At 41.8% G+C, this 26,053-nt stretch overlaps 1 protein-coding gene across 1 annotated transcript in view; it reads left to right on the top strand.

Moving 5' to 3' along the window:
* Positions 1 to 20,526, top strand: part of NF1 (neurofibromin 1) — a 230,024-nt gene extending 209,498 nt beyond the window's left edge. Inside the window, exons 52-59 of the mRNA XM_023759565.1 lie at positions 528 to 650; positions 1,053 to 1,183; positions 1,357 to 1,457; positions 2,491 to 2,660; positions 2,974 to 3,020; positions 4,259 to 4,475; positions 16,126 to 16,205; positions 16,935 to 20,526. Coding sequence (XP_023615333.1) covers positions 528 to 650; positions 1,053 to 1,183; positions 1,357 to 1,457; positions 2,491 to 2,660; positions 2,974 to 3,020; positions 4,259 to 4,475; positions 16,126 to 16,205; positions 16,935 to 17,111 — 1,046 coding nt within the window. The 3' untranslated portion in view covers positions 17,112 to 20,526. The remainder of the gene's footprint in view (positions 1 to 527; positions 651 to 1,052; positions 1,184 to 1,356; positions 1,458 to 2,490; positions 2,661 to 2,973; positions 3,021 to 4,258; positions 4,476 to 16,125; positions 16,206 to 16,934) is intronic.
* The last annotated feature ends 5,527 nt before the right edge of the window (positions 20,527 to 26,053 follow it).

Genomic DNA, 26,053 nt, shown 5'->3' with positions numbered 1-26,053 from the left:
GCTCGGCCTATTAGCTATTTTTGAAGCATCTCGCAATGTATCTATTATTTAGTACTTTCAGGCAGGCAGATCTTTTGTTCAAAGTTTGAAGAATTAAAATCAATCTTTGAACTTGCCTACTTTTGGAAATTCTTTATATGTTACTAATTCTTGGCACCAACAGAATTTCTTAAATTGTTAAAAGGCTGTTCAGACATATCTTGGCTACTATTAACAGTGCATACCCCATATTTATTTATTATCAAGTATGGGGATCAGTTTACCTCCAGTGTAGTGAATGTAATATCAGTTTAACTTGGACCAATAGGTACATCCTGCCCTGAAACAGAAAGCTATGAGACCAAAATTTCTTGAGAAGATGGAGAATAAAGGAGAGAAACCACACCCTAGGGATATGTTTGAGCTTTCTTTGGGTCCTTAAGTGAAAACCTGAACACTTTGTGTCCAAACATTTTCTTTTTAGTATAATCCTAATCACAGACAATGTGGTTTAATGACTTTCCATATTCTGTAACTTTTGTTTATAGGAACAAGGAAAAGTTTTGATCACTTGATATCAGACACAAAGGCTCCTAAAAGGCAAGAAATGGAATCAGGGATCACAACACCCCCCAAAATGAGGAGAGTAGCAGAAACTGATTATGAAATGGGTGAGAAACAATGTTAATCATTTACCTAGATCATTGAAAATCAGGTGGGAGAGTACATTAAAGCCATATTTGCTTTATGAAATATAGAAACATTTGCTCTTTTTCAAAAAATAAGCCATACAATTCTTAAAATGACTATTATCCTAAAACCTCTGTATAGAATATCCTAAAACCTCTGTATAGAATAACCATATATATATATATATAATCTATAGCATTGTAAATAGCTAGTCAAAACTTTTGTATAGGTGAAGAGTAATTCTGCATGATGTTTATATTTTAAATGTCTACTAAAAAGCTATTGAGTTTTATAAGTAACATTAAAATGTATTAGGTGAAGTGATGTCTAGTATGTATATTCTATTAATACAGCTGATCATGTTACTCCATATGTTACTGCAGAAACTCAGAGGATTTCCTCATCACAACAGCACCCACATTTACGTAAAGTCTCAGTATCAGAATCAAATGTTCTCTTGGATGAGGAAGTACTTACTGATCCAAAGATCCAAGCACTTCTTCTTACTGTTCTGGTAAGGTTTTTCTCTTTTTTAGGGTCCCCCCCCCTCAAGTTTTTCTTCCAGTCTCTTAGAAAGTCCTTAAATATTGAAAACATAAAAGGAAGGCTGTCTTCTGCTTCTCAAAACAGATAGCAATTCAGCCACAAAATATAATATTTTCTGTTTACTTTTTTTCACGTTGGTAGGCTACACTGGTAAAATATACCACGGATGAGTTTGATCAACGAATTCTTTATGAATACTTAGCAGAAGCCAGTGTTGTTTTCCCCAAAGTTTTTCCTGTTGTGTAAGTATTCCTTTTGTGTTTAATTTTTGTGTCTGTCCTGAAGTAAAATGTTTTACAAAAATTTAGGCAAAGTACCACCCAGTAATGTTCACTGGTTGTGGAGAAGAGAAGGTAAGATAATGTGACTGGTTTTAGCTTAGATGGTGGTTTAATAGATGCTAAGACTAGTGTGATTATAACACACTTTAGGAAAAGCATTTTCTTATCTGGTTGATTTTCTTAAGTGGTTCATCATGATGAGCATTGTTTATTTCCTCACTTAGGAGCATACCATGAGACTACTATATTTAAATCAGCATACCTGTTTTGGCTTCTTTTTCGATAGAGCTTTTGTACCTATCCACACTAAATGAAAACAAAATCGACCTCTTTGGGAGATGAGTTTTATGCTCTCCTAAGGGTGACAAGCATATTGGCCTCAAAGAGGTCCCAAAGAAACTGGGGGAATTCTATTCCTATCTAGGCCTTCTATGTAGTATCATTATTTTTGTTAAATATTTAAAATTTTCAGAATTTTAAATAGTTGACTCTCGGTTATTTTAATGGGTGATAGCCTGATTAGAAATAGTTAATTTTCTTGTAAGTTTTGCATTGGATCAGATATTTCACCCCCTCCAAACTAATCTTGTTTGCCTTATTTGATCTGATTCAACATTATTAAACACTAGTTAATATTAAATTTACTTTAACTTTCTAGGTACATGTCAGCAGTCAGCAGAAATAAATGATTGTAAATTATGCTAATAGTGGCAGACAGAAGCCAACCTTGTCTTGAGCAAACAGTCACCACATACAGATGGTTAAGCATGGTTATATGGACAGTACTAGTTGATTGTTTGTACCATATTTTCCCTGTTGACTAAAAACAACAGCAACAAAGCAAACACACAGAGTCACTGTAGAAATTTTAGAAAACCACTCCTCCCCCTTCATTTTTATCACATGGTTCTGGGAACTGTATAATATGTTTTTCAGTATATATTTTCATTTAATTTTTCTTTAAAATGTTCCCCTGTTGACTTTTGTCTTTTAGGCACAATTTGTTGGACTCTAAGATCAACACTCTGTTGTCATTGTGCCAAGATCCAAATTTATTAAATCCAGTTCATGGAATTGTGCAGAGTGTGGTGTACCATGAAGAATCCCCACCACAATACCAAACTTCTTACCTGCAAAGTAAATACATGTATCGGGAGGAGGATGGTTGGTGCCCTTGCTAACATGTGCGCTGTTATAAAATGCACTGACTAAAGAATTCTTTAGAAGGGGTAGTCTTGTTTATACTTCTCTCTCCATTTTCTGACTCTTGATTTTATGTTCAATAAATAACTGGTTGGACAACTTTTTAAAATTAAAGTATGATTTTATACTGAGTATAAGTGAGTTTTAGTCCACTTTGACACATATTTTTCAATGTGGGGTATCTGTTTTGTGTATCACCAACTATGTAACTAATTTCTGTTAAGATTAAAAGAGTCTCTTGCTTGTTATAAGAGTAACATTTGATTTGTTGCAGGTTTTGGTTTTAATGGCTTGTGGCGGTTTGCAGGACCCTTTTCAAAGGTAAGAAAAAAATGTTTTTCTTTATTGACAAAACAAAAGATTTTATTCATATTAGTGTGCCTGCTTTAAAAGCACAGAATATGCTGAAAACCAAAATGATGATTCACAATAAACACTTCATTTTTATTAAAGTTTCCACCACAGATTCTTTCTAAGAGGCAGCACCTTTAATATGTTTATATATTAGCTTTTATAGAAAACAACTCAGTTCAATTTATGTTTGACTTTTCAGAAGGGTGTGATAAATCTCTGTAAAGTTTCTGCTCTCAGTCCCTCGTGTATCTGTTGATGCTAATGCACACACTTAAGTATCTTGTAATTAGGAAGGAGCATTGCCTATGGTCTAAATCTACCTCATGACCTGAAACTAATGTTATAACTCAATTAAACCTCAATTTTTAAAAAATTACATAATGGGAAAAGATCTACCTCATGTAAACCTTTTTTCTCCCACCCTCTTGGGTTAGATTTATTCTTCCCTGAATATATCCTTATTTGCTCCTATTCAGTTTGTTCTTTGATTGGCATTAGTTGGTACAGTGCTACGTGAATGTGTATTCAATTATTTTCTCTAGATATGGTCTCTCTCCGAATTGACTGATGTTCCTTGAAGGCAGGATGTCTGTTTCTTCCCCCCCAAAGTACCTAGTGCAGCATTGCAGATACAGGGCCACTAAATTGTATGGATTACCTAAAACTTATTGTAAGTTTAAGAATTGGGAAGTTAATTTATATTGGTTAGTTATCACTGAATATCTCATGCTATGTAAAGGCTGTCATTAAAAAAAAAAATGGGCCTGAAATCACAGAAATAACTATACCATGCAGGAATTTCTGAAGTTTGATTGCAAGTAACCCTCTGAGCCCTTCACAGTGAATCTCTAAATGGCAGCTGGAATGATCATGCTCTGCCTGTTTTCTCTGTTTTGGAAAATTGACTAGACAGCATTCCTGTAATTGTATTGTCTCAGGATTAATTTGGCCTTTGTCTGTGCATGGCTTTCAGTAATTACAGGTTCTTCTGGAACCTGAAAGTGTAAGCCAAATAGTATTCCCAGTTGTGAGTCTCATGGTAGTCTATAAATATTACTCCACCCCCTTTTTTAAATGATCTGTAATACAAAGGAAGAAAAAAATAGTAAATTGAAGCCTAAAATGAAAATTGAATTAATCATTTTTGGCTTCTAAGGGGATGAAAAAAGAATGGAGCTAAAGTAATTTCCTATTTTCCATTACAGCAAACACAAATCCCAGACTATGCTGAGCTTATTGTTAAGTTTCTTGATGCCTTGATTGACACGTATTTGCCTGGAATTGATGAAGAACCCAGTGAGGAGTCCCTCCTGACACCCACATCTCCTTATCCTCCTGCAGTGCAGAGCCAGCTTAGTATCACTGCTAACCTTAACCTTTCTAATTCCATGACCTCACTTGCAACTTCCCAGCATTCCCCAGGTCAGTAAATGTCATCTTTTTATAAATCTGAACAATACTATTAATATACCAACATTAGGAATTCCCTTGTTATCAGTTTCAGCAGTTTTTGCTCCTTTTTTATCATGAGGTTCATTTTACATTTCTTCTTTACTTTGTAGCTGACTGGAATTTGTTATTCTATAAAGCTTTCTACTTGTAAACACTTACGTATTAGATAGTGAAATATTTAATATTCACAGTGTTCCAAGGTTGGTAAGTTAAGCATTTGGGCAGGAAGAGCATTCCCCATAAGTGGACAGAATTACAGTCCCCTCACCAGGTGCACTAACCTTGCCCCAAGGGCTTCTGTGTCTCTGACAGAGCAGACTATATCCAGAAACACAAGGTAGAACCCCACTTCCCTGCAGCCAGCAGCCACCTAACAACCTAGAAACCAGCCTGAAAATGTAGGCGTAAGTACACAACCAGACAGAAAGGCCATCTCAAGGTAGTAACATCTTAAAGCTCCTAAGCAGATTCCTTCCTGTAGAGTCAGTCACTCTTAGGTCCAAGTGGGGAAAGCATGCCAGTTCCACATGCGACTAAGGGGGATGCACTGAGAAATGAGAGCTAATAGCTCAGTGGGCTGAGATGGACAAGATGGCAGACAGGGCAGACCTGCAGAATTATGGGCTCACTGGGTGTCAGAGTGAATGGTCTCGTACAACTCATGACCCTGGGGGTGGTCCTGGCTATAGAACTGATGCCGTTGTGTGTTGTGATGACAACGGGCAACGAAGGAGAGCGTCCTTCATGGCCACATTTTCTACTCAGAAAGATACCTTTCTAAATGTGGGTTTTTTTAAGGTTTTGTGTTTAACGTCCCATTATTGGAAAAGTTACTATACATAGTACTTTTAAGTGGTAGTATGGATTTTCTTTTTAAAAGCCAAATGATGTATTATAACTATTTTGTGATGTTCAAGATTCATAAATAGAATCCCTGGGTTATAATTCCAGTTTTGCATAAACATTTAAGCATCTGTACCTTGGCAAATACCCAATTCATATTATAAGCCATTATATTAAATAACTATATTTATTAAGCTTTCGTTAGCAAAAGAAACAAAGGATTTGATCCAGCATTTATTTATCACTCACCTTACTGTGCCTTATCAGGTTTATAGCAACCCCCGCAGCCCTCGGCAAGAAATAAAAGAAACCTGGCCAACTCCTCCCCCTCCCCACAATATAACCCTGTTCATTTGCCCTCTGTCACTTACTCCCTTGGACAGTGTGTCTTCGACTGTGGTCCTAGACCAGCAGTGTCAGCATCACTTGGGAGCTTGTTAGAAATGCAAATGCTAGCATCCCACCCGGACCTCCTGCACAAGGAGCCCCAAGGTGGGGCCCTTCCAGCAGTCTGTGGTTTAATAAACAACCCAGGTGATTCTCGTGCTCAGGGAGTTGGAAAAGCACTGCCCTAGGATCTGCCAATGTTCTTGCCTCATAATTGGCATTTCAGCTGCTAAAGCAAGGGCAAAAGCTAAACTGTACTTTCTTCTGGATATTGTGGCCTCTGAATTCTTTCCCTCACCATTGTCCCCGCCCTTTAAAATCTTAGCATTTTGGAGCTGGGAGCACTGTAGGGTTACTTAGTTCTAGGCTCACAGCACTGTGTGCAATGGGGAGATTGAGGTTTAGAAGAGCTAAGCTCATTGCTTTATCATACAGTTCTTATCTAGAACTCTGTCCAGTGTTCTTTCGAACACATTCAATACTTTATGTAGCTATGATGTGTCTGTCATCTTCTTCCTGCCTTCCTTTCCCTTGTTCTTTCATTTGTTTGTTTGTTTATTGCCGTCTCATTACTTCCATCTGCCTTACCTGAAGTCCAGCACTCCTTTTTCTTCTGTAAGGCTCTCTGTTTTCTGAGTTATTTGTTGCTTATAATGTTGATCCCAGTGAGAAAATTAATAGACTCTGCCTATATTGGTTCTCTTGTTTTTAAAGTTAGATTCATTTTGAGCAAACTTTTGCCTCTTTGGCTACTACTAAAGTGATGTTAAACCTGTCAAAATGATTAGTTGGGTTTTTATTTAATTTTTATTTTAGTTCCCAGATTAATTGGTAGGGGATTTCTGCTGGAGACAATAAAATAATCAGGCTTAAAATAAAAGTGACCAGTACAATTTCCCCTGCTGGTTGATTAATCGCTTATGTTCTTGTTGGACATTATGTATTAGTTGGACATTATCTATATCATTTGCCTTTTTAAAAAAATAGTCCTATTCTGTAACCTCTTAGTTAGAATTGTTTATAAAAATCAGAGAATAGCTGTATGGTTTTGGTTGCAGTTTTAAACCAGTGGTGTCACCTCCAGTGCTTCTTCAGAGATGGTGCTCAAATAGACTGCTATCCCCTAGAAACCTCTGGCTGTTCTCAAAAGACACTGAAGCTTTAAAAGTAATAGAATTAATTAAGTAGAACCACTGTATTCAGCATTTACGGTCTCTAAATTGTAAATTGTGTGTCCTTTAGTTTGCCAGATTATTTCACTACATGTTTTTGGAGGAAAGGTTTATCATTTCAATCATGACTTTATTCTCCCATGAAATCCATTTTTATCTCTAAATTGTGGGTTCATCATCTCCATGAAGAATCTTGATTTATCTCTGTACCCAGTTATTATATTTTTGTTATTTGCTCTCCTGGAATACTCTTAACAGGAGTTAATATTTTGTATGTAATTAGGTATACTGCTTTATGTCTTTAGCTCCATGTAATCATATCCTTGTCTCCTCAATTTATGGAGCTGAGTTGCTGGTCTCAGTGGGCTGAAAGAAGTGATGAATCTTAGCCAGATTCCAGGCTCAGTCCAGCATTTCAACTTGGCTATTTAGCTGTACAGAAAGCAGATCTCCCTATCTCCATTCCCATCGGCCGGGTCCCATCAGAAATGTTTAAAGAATCTCTGTGTGGTTTGTTATCAAATTACCCAACATCAATCTGTGCCCAGTCGACTTGAGTTGTAAGCAGGTGAATGCTCTGTTGTCCCGTGTGAAAAAGCAAAAGTTGCTGATCTGCACAGCTCAGCCCTTTGCTGTAGACCTTCCATGTCAATGCAAGACTCTAACTCTGTGGTACTTAGCAGGCTCTGACACTGAACTGTATTTTCTTGTAGTTTCCAGCATTCTCTGCTGAAATCAGCTAGGTAAGAAATTTATGAACTTCCTCCTCCCAAGCATTTAACCTTACTTAAATAAAAATGTGGCTGGCAATTCATCAGTCACCAGCTTTTGAGGAAGTGGTGGTTACTTAAAATAAAGCATTTGGCTCTGAAAATGCATTCTTCTTGAGAGATTATCATAGCCCACTTGTCTGTCCCCTTAGCACAGGACTGTTTTATAAATCCACATTTAAAATGCATAGCTGTCTTCTGACCCCCTCCCTCGTAGAAATTGAACTTGGCATTCGTGGAGCCAATGGACTGTATTCAGAGTCAGTGCATTTAAATTTGTGTTAACTGGACATAAATAGACAGTTAGCCAAATGGACATAAAACTATGCCTCTTCAGATTTTCCCAAGTGCCACTAAAATAATCCTCAAGAGAACCCATAGTATTTATTCTATGATATATAAGAATATTTCAAATTTGACATTGTGATTCATTTATTAGGTACACTGTAGCAAGCTAGATGTGAATTGAAGAACCAGGATTAAAACTAGAAAATAAACCCTATTTACCTAAAAACGCTACCTATAGGACTTCCTTTTTGCATAAGGCCAAGCCATGAATGGTTCTAGATAATGAGCAGGGAAGCCTTTTTTAGAGCTATATTTTGAGTACTCTACGCCCATTTCAAGTGTAGTCTCCCTGCATCCTCTTTAGATATTACACAGCAAGCGTACTAGAAATAAAAACCGAGGTGGAAGTATATGGACTTAAAAAGAAATCAAATAGACCCATTTCTAATTTGAAATTTAATTTATATTCTACCAAGACCTCCTACTATTTTTCACACTGTAATTTAATTCAGTAAACATTTGAACACCTATTTTGTAGGTGTATACCTGGGACATTTAAAGATGAAGGAGACCCTGGTCACCAAAGACTTAACAGCTTTTCCCCATGGATCTCAGTACTGGGTTTGGAGCTAAAGTTATTTTCTTCTGATCACAAATTCTACATGCACACATTTTTTTATTTTAAGTATAAGAGTAAGCCTAGATAACCAAAAGTCCACAGATATTTATTCTACAGATATTCATTGTTTACTACATACAAGGGACTCTGTTAGACCCCAGGGAGTGGGGGAGCTGGTAGAACATGATACCTGCCCTCAAGTAGATTTTAGAAGAGTAAGAGTGGTCAAGTGTACACAGCTAACTATTTTACTTGTTTTGTGGTATTTATCATGTTGTACCTTTACCAAAAAGTATGCTGATAGTTCAGAGGAGTATTTTTTTTAAAGAATAATTGAGTAGTAATTATGGCAAAAGTTTTATATTTTTTACCCCCAAAAAGTGTGAGGTGTGTATTATAATTTTTTAAAAAAGAAGTCTGTGATCTATTTTAAATGTTTCTATTGATTTTTAGAGAGTGGGAGAGAGAGGGAAAAACAGAGAGAAATATCGATGTGAGAGAAACACATCGATTAGTTGCCTCCTGCACGAACCCTGACCAGGGCCCGGGCCAGGGAGAAGCCTGCAGCTGTGGTACGTGCCCTTGACTGGAATCGAACCTGGGACCCTTTGGTCCTCAGGCTGATGCTCTACGTGCACTGAGCCAAACCAGCTAGGGCTATTTTATTTTGTTCTTTTCTTTTTTTAATATTTCAAGAAAAACTATTTTAAATATAATAATGTTACATGCAATGAACATTAATAATTCAAGAAAAATTATTTTAAGTATAATAATGTTACATGCAATAAACATTAATATTTCAAGGAAAACTATTTTAAATATAATAATGTTACATGCAATAAACCTTAATATTTCAAGAAAAACTATTTTAAATATATTACATGCAATAAAAATATTTCAAGAAAAAGATTTTGAATATAATGTTACCAAAACTGTACTAACATAGTATACTATCACAAAAGTTACAGGAAATATTAAAAATCTGCAGATAACAGGATTACTTCTATCATATTCTAAAATGTTTTTTTTCTCCTGGCTCTATTTTGGTTCATCAGTTTATGTTGTTCATTATATTCCAAATGAGTGAGATATGAGATATTTATCTTTCTCTGACTGGCTTATTTCGCTCAACATAATGCTCTCCAGGTCCATCCATGCCATTGCAAATGGCAAGAGTTCCTTCTTTTTTACAGCAGCATAATATTTTGTTCTGGCTAGGGCTATTTTAAATGTTTCTTACTAGAAAAGAAATTTAATATTTTTCTTTGATCAGCTTATTTTACTGTTAATAAATGAACTTGCATTTTTTAATTCCTTTCTTTCACTTTATTTTGGGGCTGTGTCCAGGCCTGACAGTTGTCCACTCACTTTGCTTCTGTAATGCAGACCCCCTCCTGGGAAGCATTTTTAGACCAGCAGTGTGACAGCTGTGTGCACAGTGATAGTTCCTCAAAACCATTTCCCCAAATGTATAGACACACCTTGTTTATTGTGCTTCACGGATGTTGCATTTTTTTTACTAATGGAAGCTACTCCACCAGTAAAAAATTAGAGCTTGCTTTATTGTGGTGGTCTGGAACCAAACCTGAAATACCTCCGAGGTGTGCCTGTAGACTTAGCTCTAAGTCAGTAAACTCCTAACATGTTTACCAGGTATAAAATGTCTCACTCTTAAAGTTATTTTGAGGCTACTTAAAAATCTCAGAAATGATTTGAATGTTTTAGTGAACTGCTTATAGTATCCCCAGAACTTTATCTGGTATTTTCTTGATTTATTTTTTCTTTTTATTTGTTATTGCCCTGTATTTAAGGGAGGAAAATAATTTTTAACTGAGCAATTGCTTGGTGCAATTTCTGCTCATTTTAAATTGTATTTTTAAGTTTAATCCTTGATTTAAACTAAAATGCTTAATTGTAATAAAGGTGATAAAAACACAGCTGTCTGTAAAATTGTAAGTTCTGCCATTTATTTACAGAGTGTAATATTTAGGAAATTAATGGTCAGAATTCAATAGTTAAAACCAGATTCCTTCGAAACCGAGGAACATAAGTATCCAGTATCTAATCACATTTCACCCTTTTTATGTCTTACGGCCATCACTCACTCTTGTTTTTTCTTCATTCTGTGTCTGTGAAGCTTCCCTGCCTTGCTCTAAATCAGCAGTTTTCATGCAGCTGTTTCCTCATCAAGGTACTCTTCCCTTTCATCATCTTTGCACGAAACACTGCTTTCCCTGCACTCGTCCTGGGCACACGGCATGAGACTCACTCACCAGGCCCTGTAGGCACAGTGGCTTAGCGCCCGGGGAACTCGGAAGGCTGCTGCTTTAGGGTCCCTATGTGCCCTCCGGTCTAGGACAGTGGTTGGCAAACCGCGGCTCATGAGCCACATGCGGCTCTTTGGCCCCTTGAGTGTGACTCTTCCACAAAATACCACGTGCGGGCACACACCTACAGTGCAATTGAAACTTCGTGGCCCATGCGCAGAAGTCGGTTTTCGGCCTGGGAGAAACAAGACAAGACGAGTGTGGATGGGAGAGTTGGAAGGGGTCGATCTCAGCGAACGTACCTCAGTCAGGTTGAGGACGTTTTTAGCAAAGGCCAGCTTAGGAGTACCCTAATTAAGTTAATAACAATGTACCTACTTACGTAGTTTAAGTTTAAAACATTTGGCTCTCAAAAGAAATTTCAATCGTTGTACTGTTGATATTTGGCTCTGTTGACTAATGAGTTTGCCGACCACTGGTCTAGGAGACTGAGGACAGGGAGCTGCTTCTACTCCCCGAGCGCTGGACTGACAGGAGGTTAGCAAGAGACTGTGGAGAGTTCATAGAGAAAGCAGGGTGTGTGGTTTGAGGAGTTTTTAGTTTAGGAAGTATTTCTTTTCCCAAATGTAAAAAAAATCAACCCCAGTGTTTTCTTACAAATTAAACCTGGCCGTCCACTCTATCACCCATGTGTTTAAAAAAGGAATATGGTCCTTAGTTAGCTCTAAGTACTAAGAAGGAAAAAGTATGATATGATATACTCACAACTAATCTATAAAAGATGCCTCTTTTCTTTTATTTTTCTATAATTATTATGTAGAAAGATTAGACTAAATAGAAAAAGTGTTAGCAATTGATGAAAGTCCATTAAATTTTTTAAATTATTATAGTTACTATTTTGCATATCTAGCTCAAAATACAAATATTTCTAAATTTATATTTAACATGTGCCCATGAATGTGTTTACTAAAGCATATGAAGCTATAGTTGTCTTTTCTTCCAAGATTTATTTTTTGTGCTTATTTACATTAGTTTCAGTAATTTTACAAATTCTAGTATAAAGTTCAAGTTCTATGCATTTGTTCTAAAACTCCTTTTAGTACATCATGTGGTCTTTGTTATTTCAGCTATTAGGAGAATCTTAATTTGTATAGTAATTATGTTATCTATGTGCAAAAAGTCTTCACATAGATTATCTCGTCTGATTCTTCTAAGGACCCTTTGAAATAGGCAAACCTGCTGATCCTTCATGGCCAGATTAAGAACTAGAACTAGATCTGATCCAACCCAGACTCAAACCTGGGTCTTCTGACATGTTTGCCTTCTCGTGCATGTAATAAGACTTTTTGAATAGGTTTGCCCCATTAAATGTGTAATAAGCTAAGCAATGCAGTCATAACCTACTGTTGTTGCTGTGCAGGTGGTGGGAGATCGGGGTTATTATTAGGCTTTCATTGCTGTTGTCTAACTTCTCACAAATCACCTAACCCATTTTCCCTCAGCTTTTCAAGAACTAAAAAGGATCCAGTCCTTTTTATCATGTCATGAAAATATCAGGTTCTAGTTTGGGAAACGGTTTTGGTGTTTTAAAAAACAAACACCAAAATGAGGTGTTTTAATGATTTGTCAGGCCAGATCTATATTCCCAGTTGTCAAAATAAGCAAACCCTGATACCTGCCTTCAAGGAACTCACGTGCAAGCAGAGGAAATGGACATGTAACTAAAACAACTATAATGTAATGTAATTTACTCAATTCACTAAATTTGGAGCAAAAACACCTTTTACTTAGGATTTGTATCTTTATCCATAATATACTACCACAATCCATTGAGCATAGTGCTTATTAGTACATTGCTATAGAGGATTCCCAGCTGCTTCTGCCCTGCATGGTTGTCACTGGCTGCATGTTTGGCCACAGCTCATCTGCAGGGGAATCCAAGCTAGCCAATCAGGACCTTGATTGAAGTTTTTACCTTGATTCCACTTGAGTGATGACCCCTGGGTTTCTGTCACTACATAGATTTTTGCTTTTGTGCCCACTGAGGGTCAGAAGGGAGAGCATGGGGCGTGAGAGAAATGGATGCAAAGCTCTAGAGAGGCCTCAATGAGAAGCAATGCAGCACAGAGGTCTGCTGACTAGTTTAAAACATAGCAGGGACCAGTCCATGTGGATTCTGTCTCCATTGGAGCAGAATAACTGACAATCTGACAGTTTTTCCTTTAGAATGTTGAGACCAAATCCTTCACCAACTTCTAGAAAGTTTTTAGATTCAGTTTTAAGAGGGTAAAAACAATGAATGGTGCCAAAATTCTCCAAAGTGGGAATGATGCTTAGAAACCTAAATGCCATAACCTGATACTGAGATCATTCTTGTCATACAACCTGGTTTTTTCAAGATGCTATATTTTGGTGTAAGTATAATGCAGTTTTTATTTTATTGTTTTCTTGAAAATAACCGTCCAATATTTTTATGTCACCTTCTCCTTTTATCCTTAATGTACAACATTTTTGCTGTGCAGTTAACTGAGGAGTCACAGCCATACCACATTTACCTGTGTGTGAGTGTAGAGTTGGGTCATTAAATAGGAAGAAAACACACAGAAAAACAAGAATTGAACAGAGAAGAATATTGAATCTGAGAGCAGAGGTAGGACCTCAACCTCTCACATAGCATTGAATCTTTGGGTTATGAGTGATGGGGCTAAGTCAGTGAGTGATACTGTAACTTTTTGTTGTTGTTGTTCCAGAGAGAGGGAAGAGAGAGAGAGAGAGAAGAGAGAAGAGAGAGAACACATCAATGATGAGAGAGAATCATTGATTGGCTGCCTCCTGCACACCCCACACTGGAGATGGAGCCCACAACCGGGGCATGTACCCTGACCGGGAATCCAACAGTGACCTTCTTGTTCATGGGTCTATGCTCAACCACTGAATCACACCAGCCAAGAGATACTGTAATGCTTTTAATTAGAAGGAACACAGGCTCATTAGGAAAAAAATAGAAAGTTCAGAAAAATGGAAGAAAAGGTCACCCATAATTCCACCACTCTTAGATAATCACTATTAACATTTTGGTACCTCTCTTTCCAGTTTCTTTTCTTTACATAGTTGAGGTCATAGTATGTATAAAATGTTATGGCTTGCTTTTTTACCCTTAAAATATAACTGGAGATAAATAAGGCTTTAAAATTTTTTTATGTAGAGATATGAAGGTTATTTGCTTAACAAAACAGAAAATGGAATATTCTTAGTATTTATTTGAAGTCACCTTCATTTCATTGACTTGATCTATGTAACTACAATTTATGTAATTTTAATCCTCACCTGAGGATATTTTTTTCCATTGACTTTTAAAGAGAGTAGGAGAGGGGGAGAGAAGAACATCAACGTGAGAGAGACACATTGGTTGCCTCCTGCATGTGTCCTGACCAGGGCAGGATGAACCTGCAAATAAGGTACATGCTCTTGACCGGTAGTTGAACCCGGAGACCCTTTGGTCCATGGGCCAAAGCTCTAACCACTGAGAAAAACTGGCCAGAGCTCATTTTAATTCTTAATATCACTGCACAGTCCCTTGTCCTCAGAGGCATTGCCACCTTGCACTGTGATGACTGCTTTCCTCCAGAGTGAGCCACAGCCTAGCAGAGGCAGGGCTGCGCCACAGGTGGCCACACACACAGCCCAGGGCGGCAGGGTGCCAGCAGAGAGCCGCTTGCCCTCCTGGTTGCATCATTGGTTGAGTCTAGTATGTGCCCTGACCCGGGATCGAACCTGCAACCTTGGTGTATCTGGACGCCGCTCTAACCAACTGAGCTACCCGGCCAGGGCCAGTACTTTACATTTTGGTACAAATTGCTGACATGCTTTCCAGCTGGTTGCTTTCCCACCAGTAGTTATGCTAAAGGTGGGTATAATTGGTCTAATTATTTTGGTAAATACCTCCTGGGTACTTTTATTCTAGTAGAAGAAATAAGATGTATACACCAGTTGTGAGAGTATGAGCAGAATGTAATAAATATAAACGCCATATAAAATCAGGAGGGAAAAAAGGAGAGAGAAAGTAGTTCTGGTAGGAGACAGAAGATGCATCAGGAAGGAAACAGATGAGAAAAAATATGGGTTGAATTTTATCCTGTAGAGATAGGCAAGGCCATTGAAAGAGCCTGTACAAACAAGTTCAAGGTACATTCAAAAGATGATGAGCAGCCTTCTTTCAGTTTTGTTGCTTCTTTTTTTAAAGAGCTCTGGAGAAAATGTAAATAAACATGCAGAAGAGAATAAAAATCATCCAGAGTTCTGTTATTCAGAGAAAAGTTCTGTGAACATGGTGGTGTGTTTCCTTCCATTCATCGTCTCCACATGGTTAGATTAGAACCGATGCTGACACTGTGCTTGGCTCCTGGAGACGTGTTGCTGACATTGTTACTCACGAGCAAACACTGACAGATGCCCAAGTTCTCTGATTAGTTCATGACAGCAAGTCTTCCTGAGCCCGAGTGAGTCAGGCCACGTGCCTGTGGACACCTTACACTCTGAACGAGTTCAAGGCTGAGTTCGACAGAAGGATATGTGGCTCCTCGAAGGCACTCGTTGCAAATCTGTTTTCTGTTCACGAGCCAATAAAGACATGGGTGGGTCTACATACATTTGCTAGAACATAGTTTTAGACTTGAAATTCTACTTTTCATCCAAAAGTGAAAATTCTTTCATTCTCACATTTAATGTTTAAAATTCAAATGGTACAAATAAGAATAAAGTAGCAATTACCTGAAATAACACCATCCAAAGGTAACGTATTTTAGCCAGTGTTTTCCCAGCCTTTATCATCCCCCAACTCCTAAATTATGGTCATCTTTCTGTATCAGTAAATATCAACCAGTACTTTTTTTTTAAGCAGTCTTTTTTTCTTTTTTAAATTTATGAGAGAGAGAGAGAGAGACAGAGAGAGAAAAAGCGAAACATAGATTGGTTCTCCCACTTATTGATGCATCATTGGTTGAGTCTAGTATGTGCCCTGACCCGGGATTGAACCTGCAACCTTGGTGTATCTGGACGCTGCTTTAACCAACTGAGCTACCCGGCCAGGGCCAGTACTTTACATTTTGGTACAAATTGCTGACATGCTCTCCAGCTGGTTGCTTTCCCACCAGTAGTTATGCTAAAGGTGGGTATAATTGGTCTAATTATTTTGGTAAATTTTATTGAAGTGTAACAGACAGAAAAGTATACAGACCACATGAACTTTTAATAAGTAAACACTTAAAAATCCAGCATCCAGATCAAGTAACAGCACATTACCAGCACCCCTAGAAGCCACCCTCATGCCTTCTGTCATTCACCACTTCCCCGAGGTAACCACTGTTCTCTTACCTGTCTAATTTGTAATCTTTGCTAATCTGAGGGCTAAATAATATGTTGTTTTTGCTTCTGGTCACTGTTATGAAGTCACTACTTAGACTATTTGTAAGATGCATTGTAGGGCCCTGTTTGGGAGGTTTCATCTCTCCAGGAGAGAAATGAGGGGCATGTGTTGAAGGTGCGGAACATGAGCTGGCTGGCCACAGTGGAAAAGAGGTCAAAGCAGAGATTCTGCAGTGTGGTCTTTGTGGTTTGCTGTTTTCTCAGTAAACATTTGAGTTCCTTTGGGACAGGCACTGTGATTAGAAAGATAAAAAGCTCAGTATCTTCTGTAACTGCACAGTGTATGTGCTGTGTGCATGGACAGCAGCGGGGATATGTGGCGAGAAGCTGACCTCTGCTGGAAGCTGCTGGGATGACTTGGAGGAAGGAGTTCTTGTCTTCCCTGCTAGTCTTGAGTTCACCTCAGGCCGGCCTGCCTCTAGCAACTTCCCATGGGTTTCTTTTCCTTGTGCTGTTTTTCTGCTGTGATAGCAAAAGTTGCTTACCAAAGTGTGAGGTTTTCTGTGTGACAAGGTCTTCATAAGCATTCTAGCAGTTGACTATTAAAATGAAATATGCAAAAACAGTCCTCCAGGTTGTAGCTTGTATACAAGCCATGAGATCCAATCCTGGCGCTTCACACCAGAGAGGGTGTAACTGGCTGCTCTGTTTCTCTCCAGGAATCGACAAGGAGAACGTTGAACTCTCCCCAACCGCCGGGCACTGTAACAGTGGACGAACTCGCCATGGATCCGCAAGCCAAGTGCAGAAGCAGAGAAGCACTGGCAGTTTCAAACGTAATAGCATTAAGAAGATCGTGTGAAGCTTTCTTTGTCTCCTTTTTCAAACAGACCTAACATACATACGTACATATGTACGTACGCGGGCTCTGCACTAGGGACCCCTCACCACCGGCTGTGATGCTGCACTTCCTGTTTATAAAGAGCCCACCGGCTGCCGCGTTGCCAGATGATCAACTCTTGGAAGCATTGCCTAAATTAATGCTGCTTTTCCTGTAGCTGTTTCTCCCTCCTACTCTCGGTGTCTGGTGTAGGCAAGTGTGCAGAACAACTTCAAAGAGTGTGGGAGGTCAGGGCGCTTGACCTGAGAACATGGCAGTGGTGAGAGACTGGATTCTTTCCTCCTGCCGACTGGGAAGGCCATGTGCACAGAGCCCACCTCTGGTTTCCGCTTCCTCAGACAAAGGGAAGTGTCCGTCTGTGTACACACTTCCAAGGTAGACGTTCACGGGAGAAATAATATTATAACCCCAGTATATTTAATCCGACGTTTAGCTGTGGACTTTTTTTACCTTTCAAAACCGAAGGAGCCATAAAGGTCAGGCCTCAGTGGCTTCATACCATAAGCCACAGGCGAGGTACTTCGGGGGGTGGCGGGATTTACTATTTTGTAGTGGGTTCTTAAGAAATACTAACACTTGAGTATTAGCAATAATTACAGGAAAATAAGTGTAACCACATATATCGATCGTAACATTACCGAATTACAGCGATGGGTTCTGAGGCCTTATCCAAACTCAGTCATCCAAACTAGTTTATTTTTTTCCAGCTGATTATGTTTTAATCTTTAACTATGCTAAAAAGTTGTTGTTTTTTGTTTTTATAAACCAAAACTATACTGAGTATAGTAATTATACATTTTCCGCTCCTCCTCTTCTTTCCTAAATAATTCTGAGCAGGGTAATCCGTGAACAAAGTGTTGAAAGTTGTTCCAAGAAGGTAACTTGTATAGATGTTTGTATTAGCTCCAGAGCAACATGAAATGGTACGTGACTTTTTGAGTAGCTATTGCTTTTACTTTGCTTAATAATTTCCCAGAAAGAGGGAGTGTGGTGTATATTAACAAAAACGTCTTTGACAAAACATAGTTTGTCTTGTATCCTTTCCCTCCAAAAGAATCAGGAATTTCTTTAGCAAAACATTTGGGTTGTATATGATAGAATTGCATTTAATCACTGTGAAAAGATGAGTCGGCCTGCATTAGTGTGACTGTAAGGGACCTTAAGAGGTGCTGCTCTACTGAATGGGACGGATGATCATGGTGTGGGGGTTTCCATAGTAACGCAGACCCAGTGTCTTTGGGGTACCTGCAGTATGCAAAACAATTCGACTTCAGTGAGCATATAGTATCTAGACGTTCCAATTCAGGACTGAACCATATTTATTACAAAAAGATATTCTCCCCCGAGTCCCAGGTTCCCTTTATACATTAAGATGTAGTGGCTTTGAGAGGGGAGTTTCCTGTAGTGCTGTTTCCTAGTGGATTTCAGTAAATTCAATTCCACAGCTCAGTCAATGAATAATGGTACATGTAAGTGTTCTGGTTTTAATAATATAACACATTTCACATTTATTCACACAGTAACAATGTAATATGTTAATGTAAATAAAATTGCTTTTGATATTCAAAAATAATAAGAATTTAATCTTTTTAATTTGTTTACAGTCCTGGGAAAAGTAAGAACCATTTGCCAAAATAAAAGGAAAAAAAACCTTAGTATTAATAGGTATTTTGACATAAAATTATTGGAAAATATTGAAGACAGGTGCAATTAACTACACTTTTGTTTTTAACTATCGTAGAGGCTGCATTAGAGTAGATTGTTTATAATAACAGAGCAACTAAGACTATAAAGAATCTAAGACTAGCACTGGGTTTAGAAAAGGTCACTGACAACCCAGTGCCCAGGATGCCAAGCTGCTGTTCCGGTCTTGGCTCTCGCACAACCCAGGGCTTCGGGGCAGGTCTCACACCTTCTTGGCTCCTGGAATAAAGACCAACATGAGCCTTCAATCATTTCGGTTTCCTGTTTTTCTTCATTGTCGGTTAGTTTGGTGCACATGACAGTGGGTATTATTATGCTGTTTTCCTTCTCTCATCAAAATAGATAAACTTCCAAAGGTTTACTGTTAAAAAAATATTTATCTTTCCATAAACACGTTTTCCAAGGGATGGTATTTCTTAAAGGTATGCACTGCCCTCTAATGTAATGAATGGAATGAATTCACTTAAAGTACCTCATGAAATGATCAGCGTTGCACAAATCAAATTGAACCTTCTTTGAACTACAAACATACTTTTGACCAATACATCCTGAGAATTTGAAAACTTTCCAAGGTTTAAAATTTTCCTTGTTTAAAGAACTTCTGGCTTTTGAGGAAAATCCAGCTTTCCAAATAACTAAAATGCACAGGACATAAGTCTCTCACATATGCTCCCCTGAGGGATGAAGTGCTTTTCCAGGCCTCGTACCTGTACTCTGCTCGGGGAATTCTGACATTCAGAGCAAGTTGCCCATTTTGCAAAATCTGATGCAAGTTCCGTAAAGGACATTGTAGGTCATGTGATTTTGATTTGTGGATTTTCCCTGGACTTTTTCAAGAGGAAAACATTAACTCATCACTATCCATTGTGTGTAGTCTGCCTATTTTACCACTGCCCCAGCCCCAGGGGTGTGCCCTTGTTTGCCAACATGGAGACACGGTGCACTGGCTTCGGGGAAAGTGGCAAGTGCTCCGTGCTTCGTCACTCCACACCTGTTCCCTTCTGGTGCAGATCCTGAGCCAGGCGCCAGGTCAGAACGGATGTTCTGGGGGGGGCGAATGGAAGCGGGCAACCCTCCCTGCTTGGTGGTCTTTAGGGTTTTTCAGTTTTGTTTTGGGTTTTTGTTTCATTTTTTTTTCCCATTTCCCCTTCATCTCCTGGCATAATGAGGCATGTCTTAGTCAATGTTATGCAATGGACTTTTACGAAAACTCACTTAGTGTCAGCCACACAATTTTTTTTAATGCAGTATATTCACCTGTAAATAGTTTGTGTAAAATTTGACAGAAAAGTATATTTACTACACTGTAAATACATGTGATGATATATTGTATTATTTTGCTTTTTTGTAAAGCAGTTAGTTGCTGTACATGGATAACAAACAAAAATTTGATTATTCTCGTGTTAGTGTTGTTAACTTTTTCCTGCGACTGCGTTGCATCGTTTAAAGAAAATGCTGTGTATTATAAACTTACATTGTATATGATAACTCCCTCTCCTTTCCATCAGACCTACACTCAGCAGTTCCCTGTTAATATTGTAAGCAGCTGTTCGCCAGCAGGAGAAATACTGCCCAACAGACAAAACCGGTCATTGTAGGGGACACGGTAGAAACCTATTTCAGACCATTGTTCCCCACCCCATTTTCCTCCCTGTGTATGTACTCCCCTTTCCCCCTTTTTTAAGTAAAATGTAAATTCAATCTGCTCTAAGATGTGGGGAGTTATTTAATTTCTTCACATGCATCAGCTCTGTTTCCTCACTTTCCTCCCTCCTCGCTGATCTTTTGAAAGATTAAGGCCATTTCCTTTCTTTGAAGGATGTCTTGGGTTCCTCTCCACCCCTCCCACCCCAGCCCCACCCCCCCGGCCAGTGGGTTTCCATTCCAGATCCTCTCTCAACTGTTAAAATGAGTAACTTAGGTGAAAGATGTTGGGAAAGGAAAGGTTTTCCTCTGGCTGCTTAGGATTCCTGGCTGGGTGTGACAATGAAACCAACAAAGACAGGTTAACAGGAGAAAAGTCTACAAAGTTGTAAGTTTTATGTGACACAGGAGCCTTCGGGAGGAAATGAAGAGCTGACAGAACCGTTAGGAGTGTTTCTGCGCTGGGTTTAGTACAGAGGGGTCCTTGGTGCAGAAACAGCAGGTCCGAGGATGCACTAAGTAAACCGGGACTGAGCGAGCCTGTCTGTTCCTGGCCTTGTCTTTGGAGACAAGGATGCTCCTTCCTTCTGGTCATAGGGAGGGCGCCTCTCGCAGGAGGATTTGTGCCCCATTTCCGGGGAGAAGGGCCGGGGAAAGGTCAGAGTGACCTTCCGGCCTCAGCCATGTTCTCAGGCTCCAGCTCAAGATAGTCGGTATGCCAAGGTGCCATGTTTGGGGGTTTTGTGTCCTGAACCCCACCAAATGCTTTTTTAGGGCCCGCCAGACCGAGGGTGACCCTATTCTCTGGGATAAGCTGCCTGGACTGCTTTTCAAATGAGCAGTCGGTCAGAAAACCCAGGACACCTTGAGATTAAACAAAGGGCTAAAGGACCATGAGCCAGACACCTGCTGAGGAGGCAGGTCCCTCCCCTGGAGAGACGGCTAGTCCTTGGCCCGTCCTACACCCCTGAGGCAAAGGCAAACTCCAGCTGTGGCCCCGGGGGAGGGAGAGATCAAAACTCATTTCCCTGTGTGCCCAGGCGTACAGACCCTGGAGCAGAGAATCCCCAAACACTGCAAACAGCGTTCCCCTTTTCCCTGCATCACGGTCACAGTAGGGATGCCTTCAGGGTATGGACCCTCTATCCCTAGACAGCTCCTTGAGGGCGTGGATCACGTGGTTTCTCTTTTATGGGGCCCCTGTGCCCCTGTTTTGCCTGCACAGTGTTTGCCTTCTGTCTGGGACACCCTCAGGCTAGTCTGGGGATTTGAACTACTTGGCCAGAAACGTTCATGCCCATGGAGGTGGGGAGGGGCAGAAGGTGCTGGAAGAAGAGTAAAAATGTAACCTACATCACAGTGTTCCCCTTTTTCTAGGAAGTAGTCCAACACTCCTGACCCCGAGGCACGCCCCTAATGGTGGCAGGCATTTTCCTCACCCCGTGTTCTCCCTTGGTTTCTATCAGTAAGACGTCTTGGCTTGCTCACTGGCAGGGTTGGTGACTGAGGATTTGGGTCTTGAAAAATGACCAGAGCTTTGTCCTGGTGGAGATGTGTCCAGTAAGCGGCTGAAATAGGGTGTGGAGTCGTGACTGTGTAAGGAGGTCACCGTGGCTGGGCACGGCCTGGCCCAGCGAGCACGCGCAGCAGGGGTGCCTGAGCAGAAAGCTGCACGCCAGGAAGGAGACTGGCTCCTTCTGTTCTCATGTTCCTCCTTGCTTTGTCCCACTGTGGGGACTGCACCCTGATCTTCTTCATTTAAAAACTCCACAAAGATATGCCTTAGTCCCAGGCTGGCCAAAATCAGGAGACTCCATCTTTGAATCTGTCCCCCAAGTCAAAGGAAGATGAGGAATGAATGGGAGGGATACTCTTACCAACTTGGTCATCACAGATGGAGGCAGGAAGGAATTAGGTGATCTGCACCTTCAGCAAAAACACTACCACCGCCACCCACGCTCATACCTGGGATTCTACAGGAGACCAGAAAAAAAAATTATTAACAAAATACTGAGTCTTGCATTAGCGGCATCTAGTCATTCATCCAGCAGACATTTCCCAGGCCCCTGTTTTCATGAGTGAGCCCCAGCTTCAGCACCTCTTGGAAATGCTTCCTGGTGCCCTCGGGCCTTTCTCCTGGTCCAGTAACAGCTTCTCGTCGCGATGCTGTGATCACCAACTGTCCCTGTCCTCGTGGTTACACCCTGGGCCTCCGGATGCAGGAGCCAGGCCTTGTTCAAGGTGCTCTATGGGGTTATTGAATACCAATTAGGGCTCTGTGTGATCAGGAAGCTTTCATGGGAGAAAGACCCCATGCACAATAGCAACCCCTGCAAAATCCCTCCCAGGACGGATTGTACCATTCAGGGCCCCTCCTCCTGGGTGACCCAGCTGAAAGGAGCACCTTCCAGCTCTTGGCAATTTCATCTCCACTTCTTCCTCAGGGGAGACCCTTCTGCTGGCCTGGTACGGCTGGCGACCCCTCACCGAGGCCTGCTGCAGGCCAGGCCCTGCACCACGGGCTTGCCACACATCAGCTCTGTTGTCTCCAAGAACCCCATGAGGTGCTGCTGTAATTACCTCTGCTTTACGGTGAGGGACCTGAGGCACACAGGGGTTATGTGATTTGTCCAAGGAAAGGGGCAGCAGGTAGGGAGGGCATCACTGAGCATCATGGCAGTACTCTAGGACAGCGGTCGCCAACCTTTCAGACCTCACGGACCACCGGTTGGCGACCGCTGCTCTACGAGAGTCCACCTGGAGGTCTATGAGAGCAGAGTGAGGGCAGCTCACTCAGGGAAGGCTTCTTGGAGGAGGCGGCATTTGAAGAATGGCTATGGGGGTGGAGGAAGGGAGGACATTCAAGGCAGAAGAAACTGCATGGGCAAAGCAGCTGGGCATTTCATTGATCAACTCCATGTGGAGTCATTGTCTTGGAACCGAGGCCCATGCCACACAGAACTCCTGGGAGACAGTAAGTGCTTAATACGTGTGTAACAGTGTGGTCGGTTGTGTTGCTGTTCTGCGGCGTCTTACAGGGCACAGGCAGGGATCTGACTGCAAAGGGCCTGCCTGCTTGCTTCCCATGCTGAAGACATAGGAGTTTTTCTTTTCGACAGCAGGGGGCAGCAGAGAAGGCTGGAAGCAAGGAAGGCCTGGATCAGAGTGGACTGGAAGCAGGTGAGAGCCCGTAAAGAACCTGGGGGTAAATGCTGGTGCCCCGACCCAAAGCCACTTTTAGGAGCCATTTCTTTTCCAATGAAAGGATCTGGAGCCCAGTTGGGTAGCATACGTCCGATTGGGATCCTGGAAGGAGCGTTAGCAATCAGCTGGTCCTACTCCCTTCTGAGGGTCGGAGAAAGTGCTGGGTGGGCAACTGCATTTAGTAAAACCTCTGGTTTCCCAGGCACCCCTCCCAGTGAGGAAGGACAAGGTCTCAAGATGCCCTGCTCACCCTGGGCACCCCCAGCGCTGCCAGGGTCCTGGGCGCCCCCAGCAGTGCGGGCTGGTCTGCAGGCAGGCTCTGCTGGCTGCGTGTATGACAGGTGAGAAGGCACAGGGCTCACACCACATTCTTCCTCTCCAGGCCATCATTACTCATGGTGAAAACAAAACAAAACAGCAGGTTGTGAGCAGGAAGAAACTGACTCCTGCCCCAGTTCAGGCAACAGGGACGATGAGTGAAGGCCCACAGATGAGAATCAGAAATGCTTCCTGTTAGTCTGGCTCTAAACCTCTCTGTGCTGACGCAGTAAAAACCACCACGTGCCAGGCACGGCGGGAGGCATTACATTCATTTGCTCATGAAAATCCTGTAGGACTCTGCAAGGTAGGAACTACTATCCCCACTTTACAGATAGGAAAACTGAGGCCCAGAGACATTCACTTGTCCAGAGTGATAAGGCTACATGGGCAGCAGACCTTGGTGCCCAGCTCAGCTCTTTGGGATTCCAAAGCCTGGCTCTTAATAACCTTCCATAACTCCCGCATAATATTTATCCCACAGGTATTGGTTTCCTGTGGCTGCTATAACAAACTCCCACAAACTTGCTGACTTAACAACAAACATTCTCTCACCGGTCTAGTGGCCCGAAGTCTGAAATCAAGGAGTTGGCAGGGCCACACTCCCTCCGGAGCCTCCAGGAAAATGCTTTCCCTCGCCTCTCCCAGCTTCTGGGGCTGCCGGCGGGCCCTGGCTTCTGGCTGCATCCCTCCGACCCCTGTCCCCGCGGCCACATGGCCTCCTCTTCTGTTTGTGTCAAATCGGCCTCTGCCTCCCTCTTACGAGGATTCCTGTGACTCAGCTCAATAAAGTAATGTTCACAGGGCCCATGGTTAGGACGTGGGTACGGTTTGGGGGCCATCTTTCAGCCCACCACACCATATTTGCCCATTCCTCCCTCACTGTATCCCTTTACAGACCTTGATTGTGTAGATTGGACATTGTGCTCAGAGCTGGGAGCTAGAAAATCAAAAGGAAAATGACACAGTCGTCCCCGCCCTCTGGGACCTTGTGGTCACTGTGTGACCTTTCATACCGACTTCCCAGATCCTCTTGATAAATAGCAGGAGTAAGAGATGTCAGGACAGTACAATCGCTAGAACTCACTACGTGTGGCCCTGATCTGACCAGCTGATACACATATTTACATCATCAACTCACCTGGCGCTCACCGCGGCCTCAGCCCCATCGGCAGGGTGGCCCCACACAGTCTGTACTTGTTACCTCTCTGCACAGAATTCTACGGGGGCACAAGGGAGAGGCATCAGGCAGGGAGAATGTGGTCAGGGAAGGCTTCCTGCAGGAGGTGCCACTCCACCGAACCTGGAAGGACAGGAGTTGGCCAGAGGAAGTGGGATGAGGGAGGGGTGGGAGTGAGAAGGTACCCCAAGCAGGAGGCAGGAGGGAGCTGGGTTGCTCCCAGACAGGAGTGAGGAGGGACAGGAAACAGGAGAGGCCTTTGGGTAGATGGGTTCTCAGAAAGGGATTGACCTGACCAAACTCCTGTTTCTCCCTAGAGAACGGGCCAGAACCCAGCTGCTCCTCCCTGTGTATTTCCCAGATGTGCCAGTTGAGGCCGTGCAGCTGTTGGAGATCCCCTGGAGGAAGAGGGGAGCAGGGAGGCTCCCGCCTTCTTGCTCACCCCTCCCCTAAAGGGGCCTCTTGCCTCCTCGAAGCACCCCCTCCACCCCCAGGCTCCCAGTCTGCAGCTGGGCCCTGATGTGGGTGTTCTTTCGCCATATCTTTTGGGGCTGCACTTTGAGCTCTCAGATCAAGGAGTTGGGAGCCCTGGGGATCTGGACCCAGTCCACCTCTAACCCCCCGGGAACCTTGGGAACGGCACCAGCTCAACGGGGCCTCCTAAGCGCTGAGCAGGCCCTCCTGGGCTCCCAGAGCCTGGACCCTCAGCACAGAGCACATGATGTCATGACTGCCCAGCTATGGGCTCATCAAGGACTGTGGCCGCTCTCCTTTCTGTCCCCCGGCCTCAGCAAGAACAATGACAACCGGGAGAGTGCCTGTGTGCACCCTGCTGGCCCCCACAGGCAGCGGCAAGCAACAGGACCAGCCCAGCCCAGGTCCTGCTG

Source organism: Myotis lucifugus, unplaced genomic scaffold (assembly GCF_000147115.1).
Source record: "Myotis lucifugus unplaced genomic scaffold, Myoluc2.0 scaffold_157, whole genome shotgun sequence".
NCBI classification, from domain to species: Eukaryota; Metazoa; Chordata; class Mammalia; order Chiroptera; family Vespertilionidae; genus Myotis; species Myotis lucifugus.
This window is presented reverse-complemented; position numbering and strand designations above follow the sequence as displayed.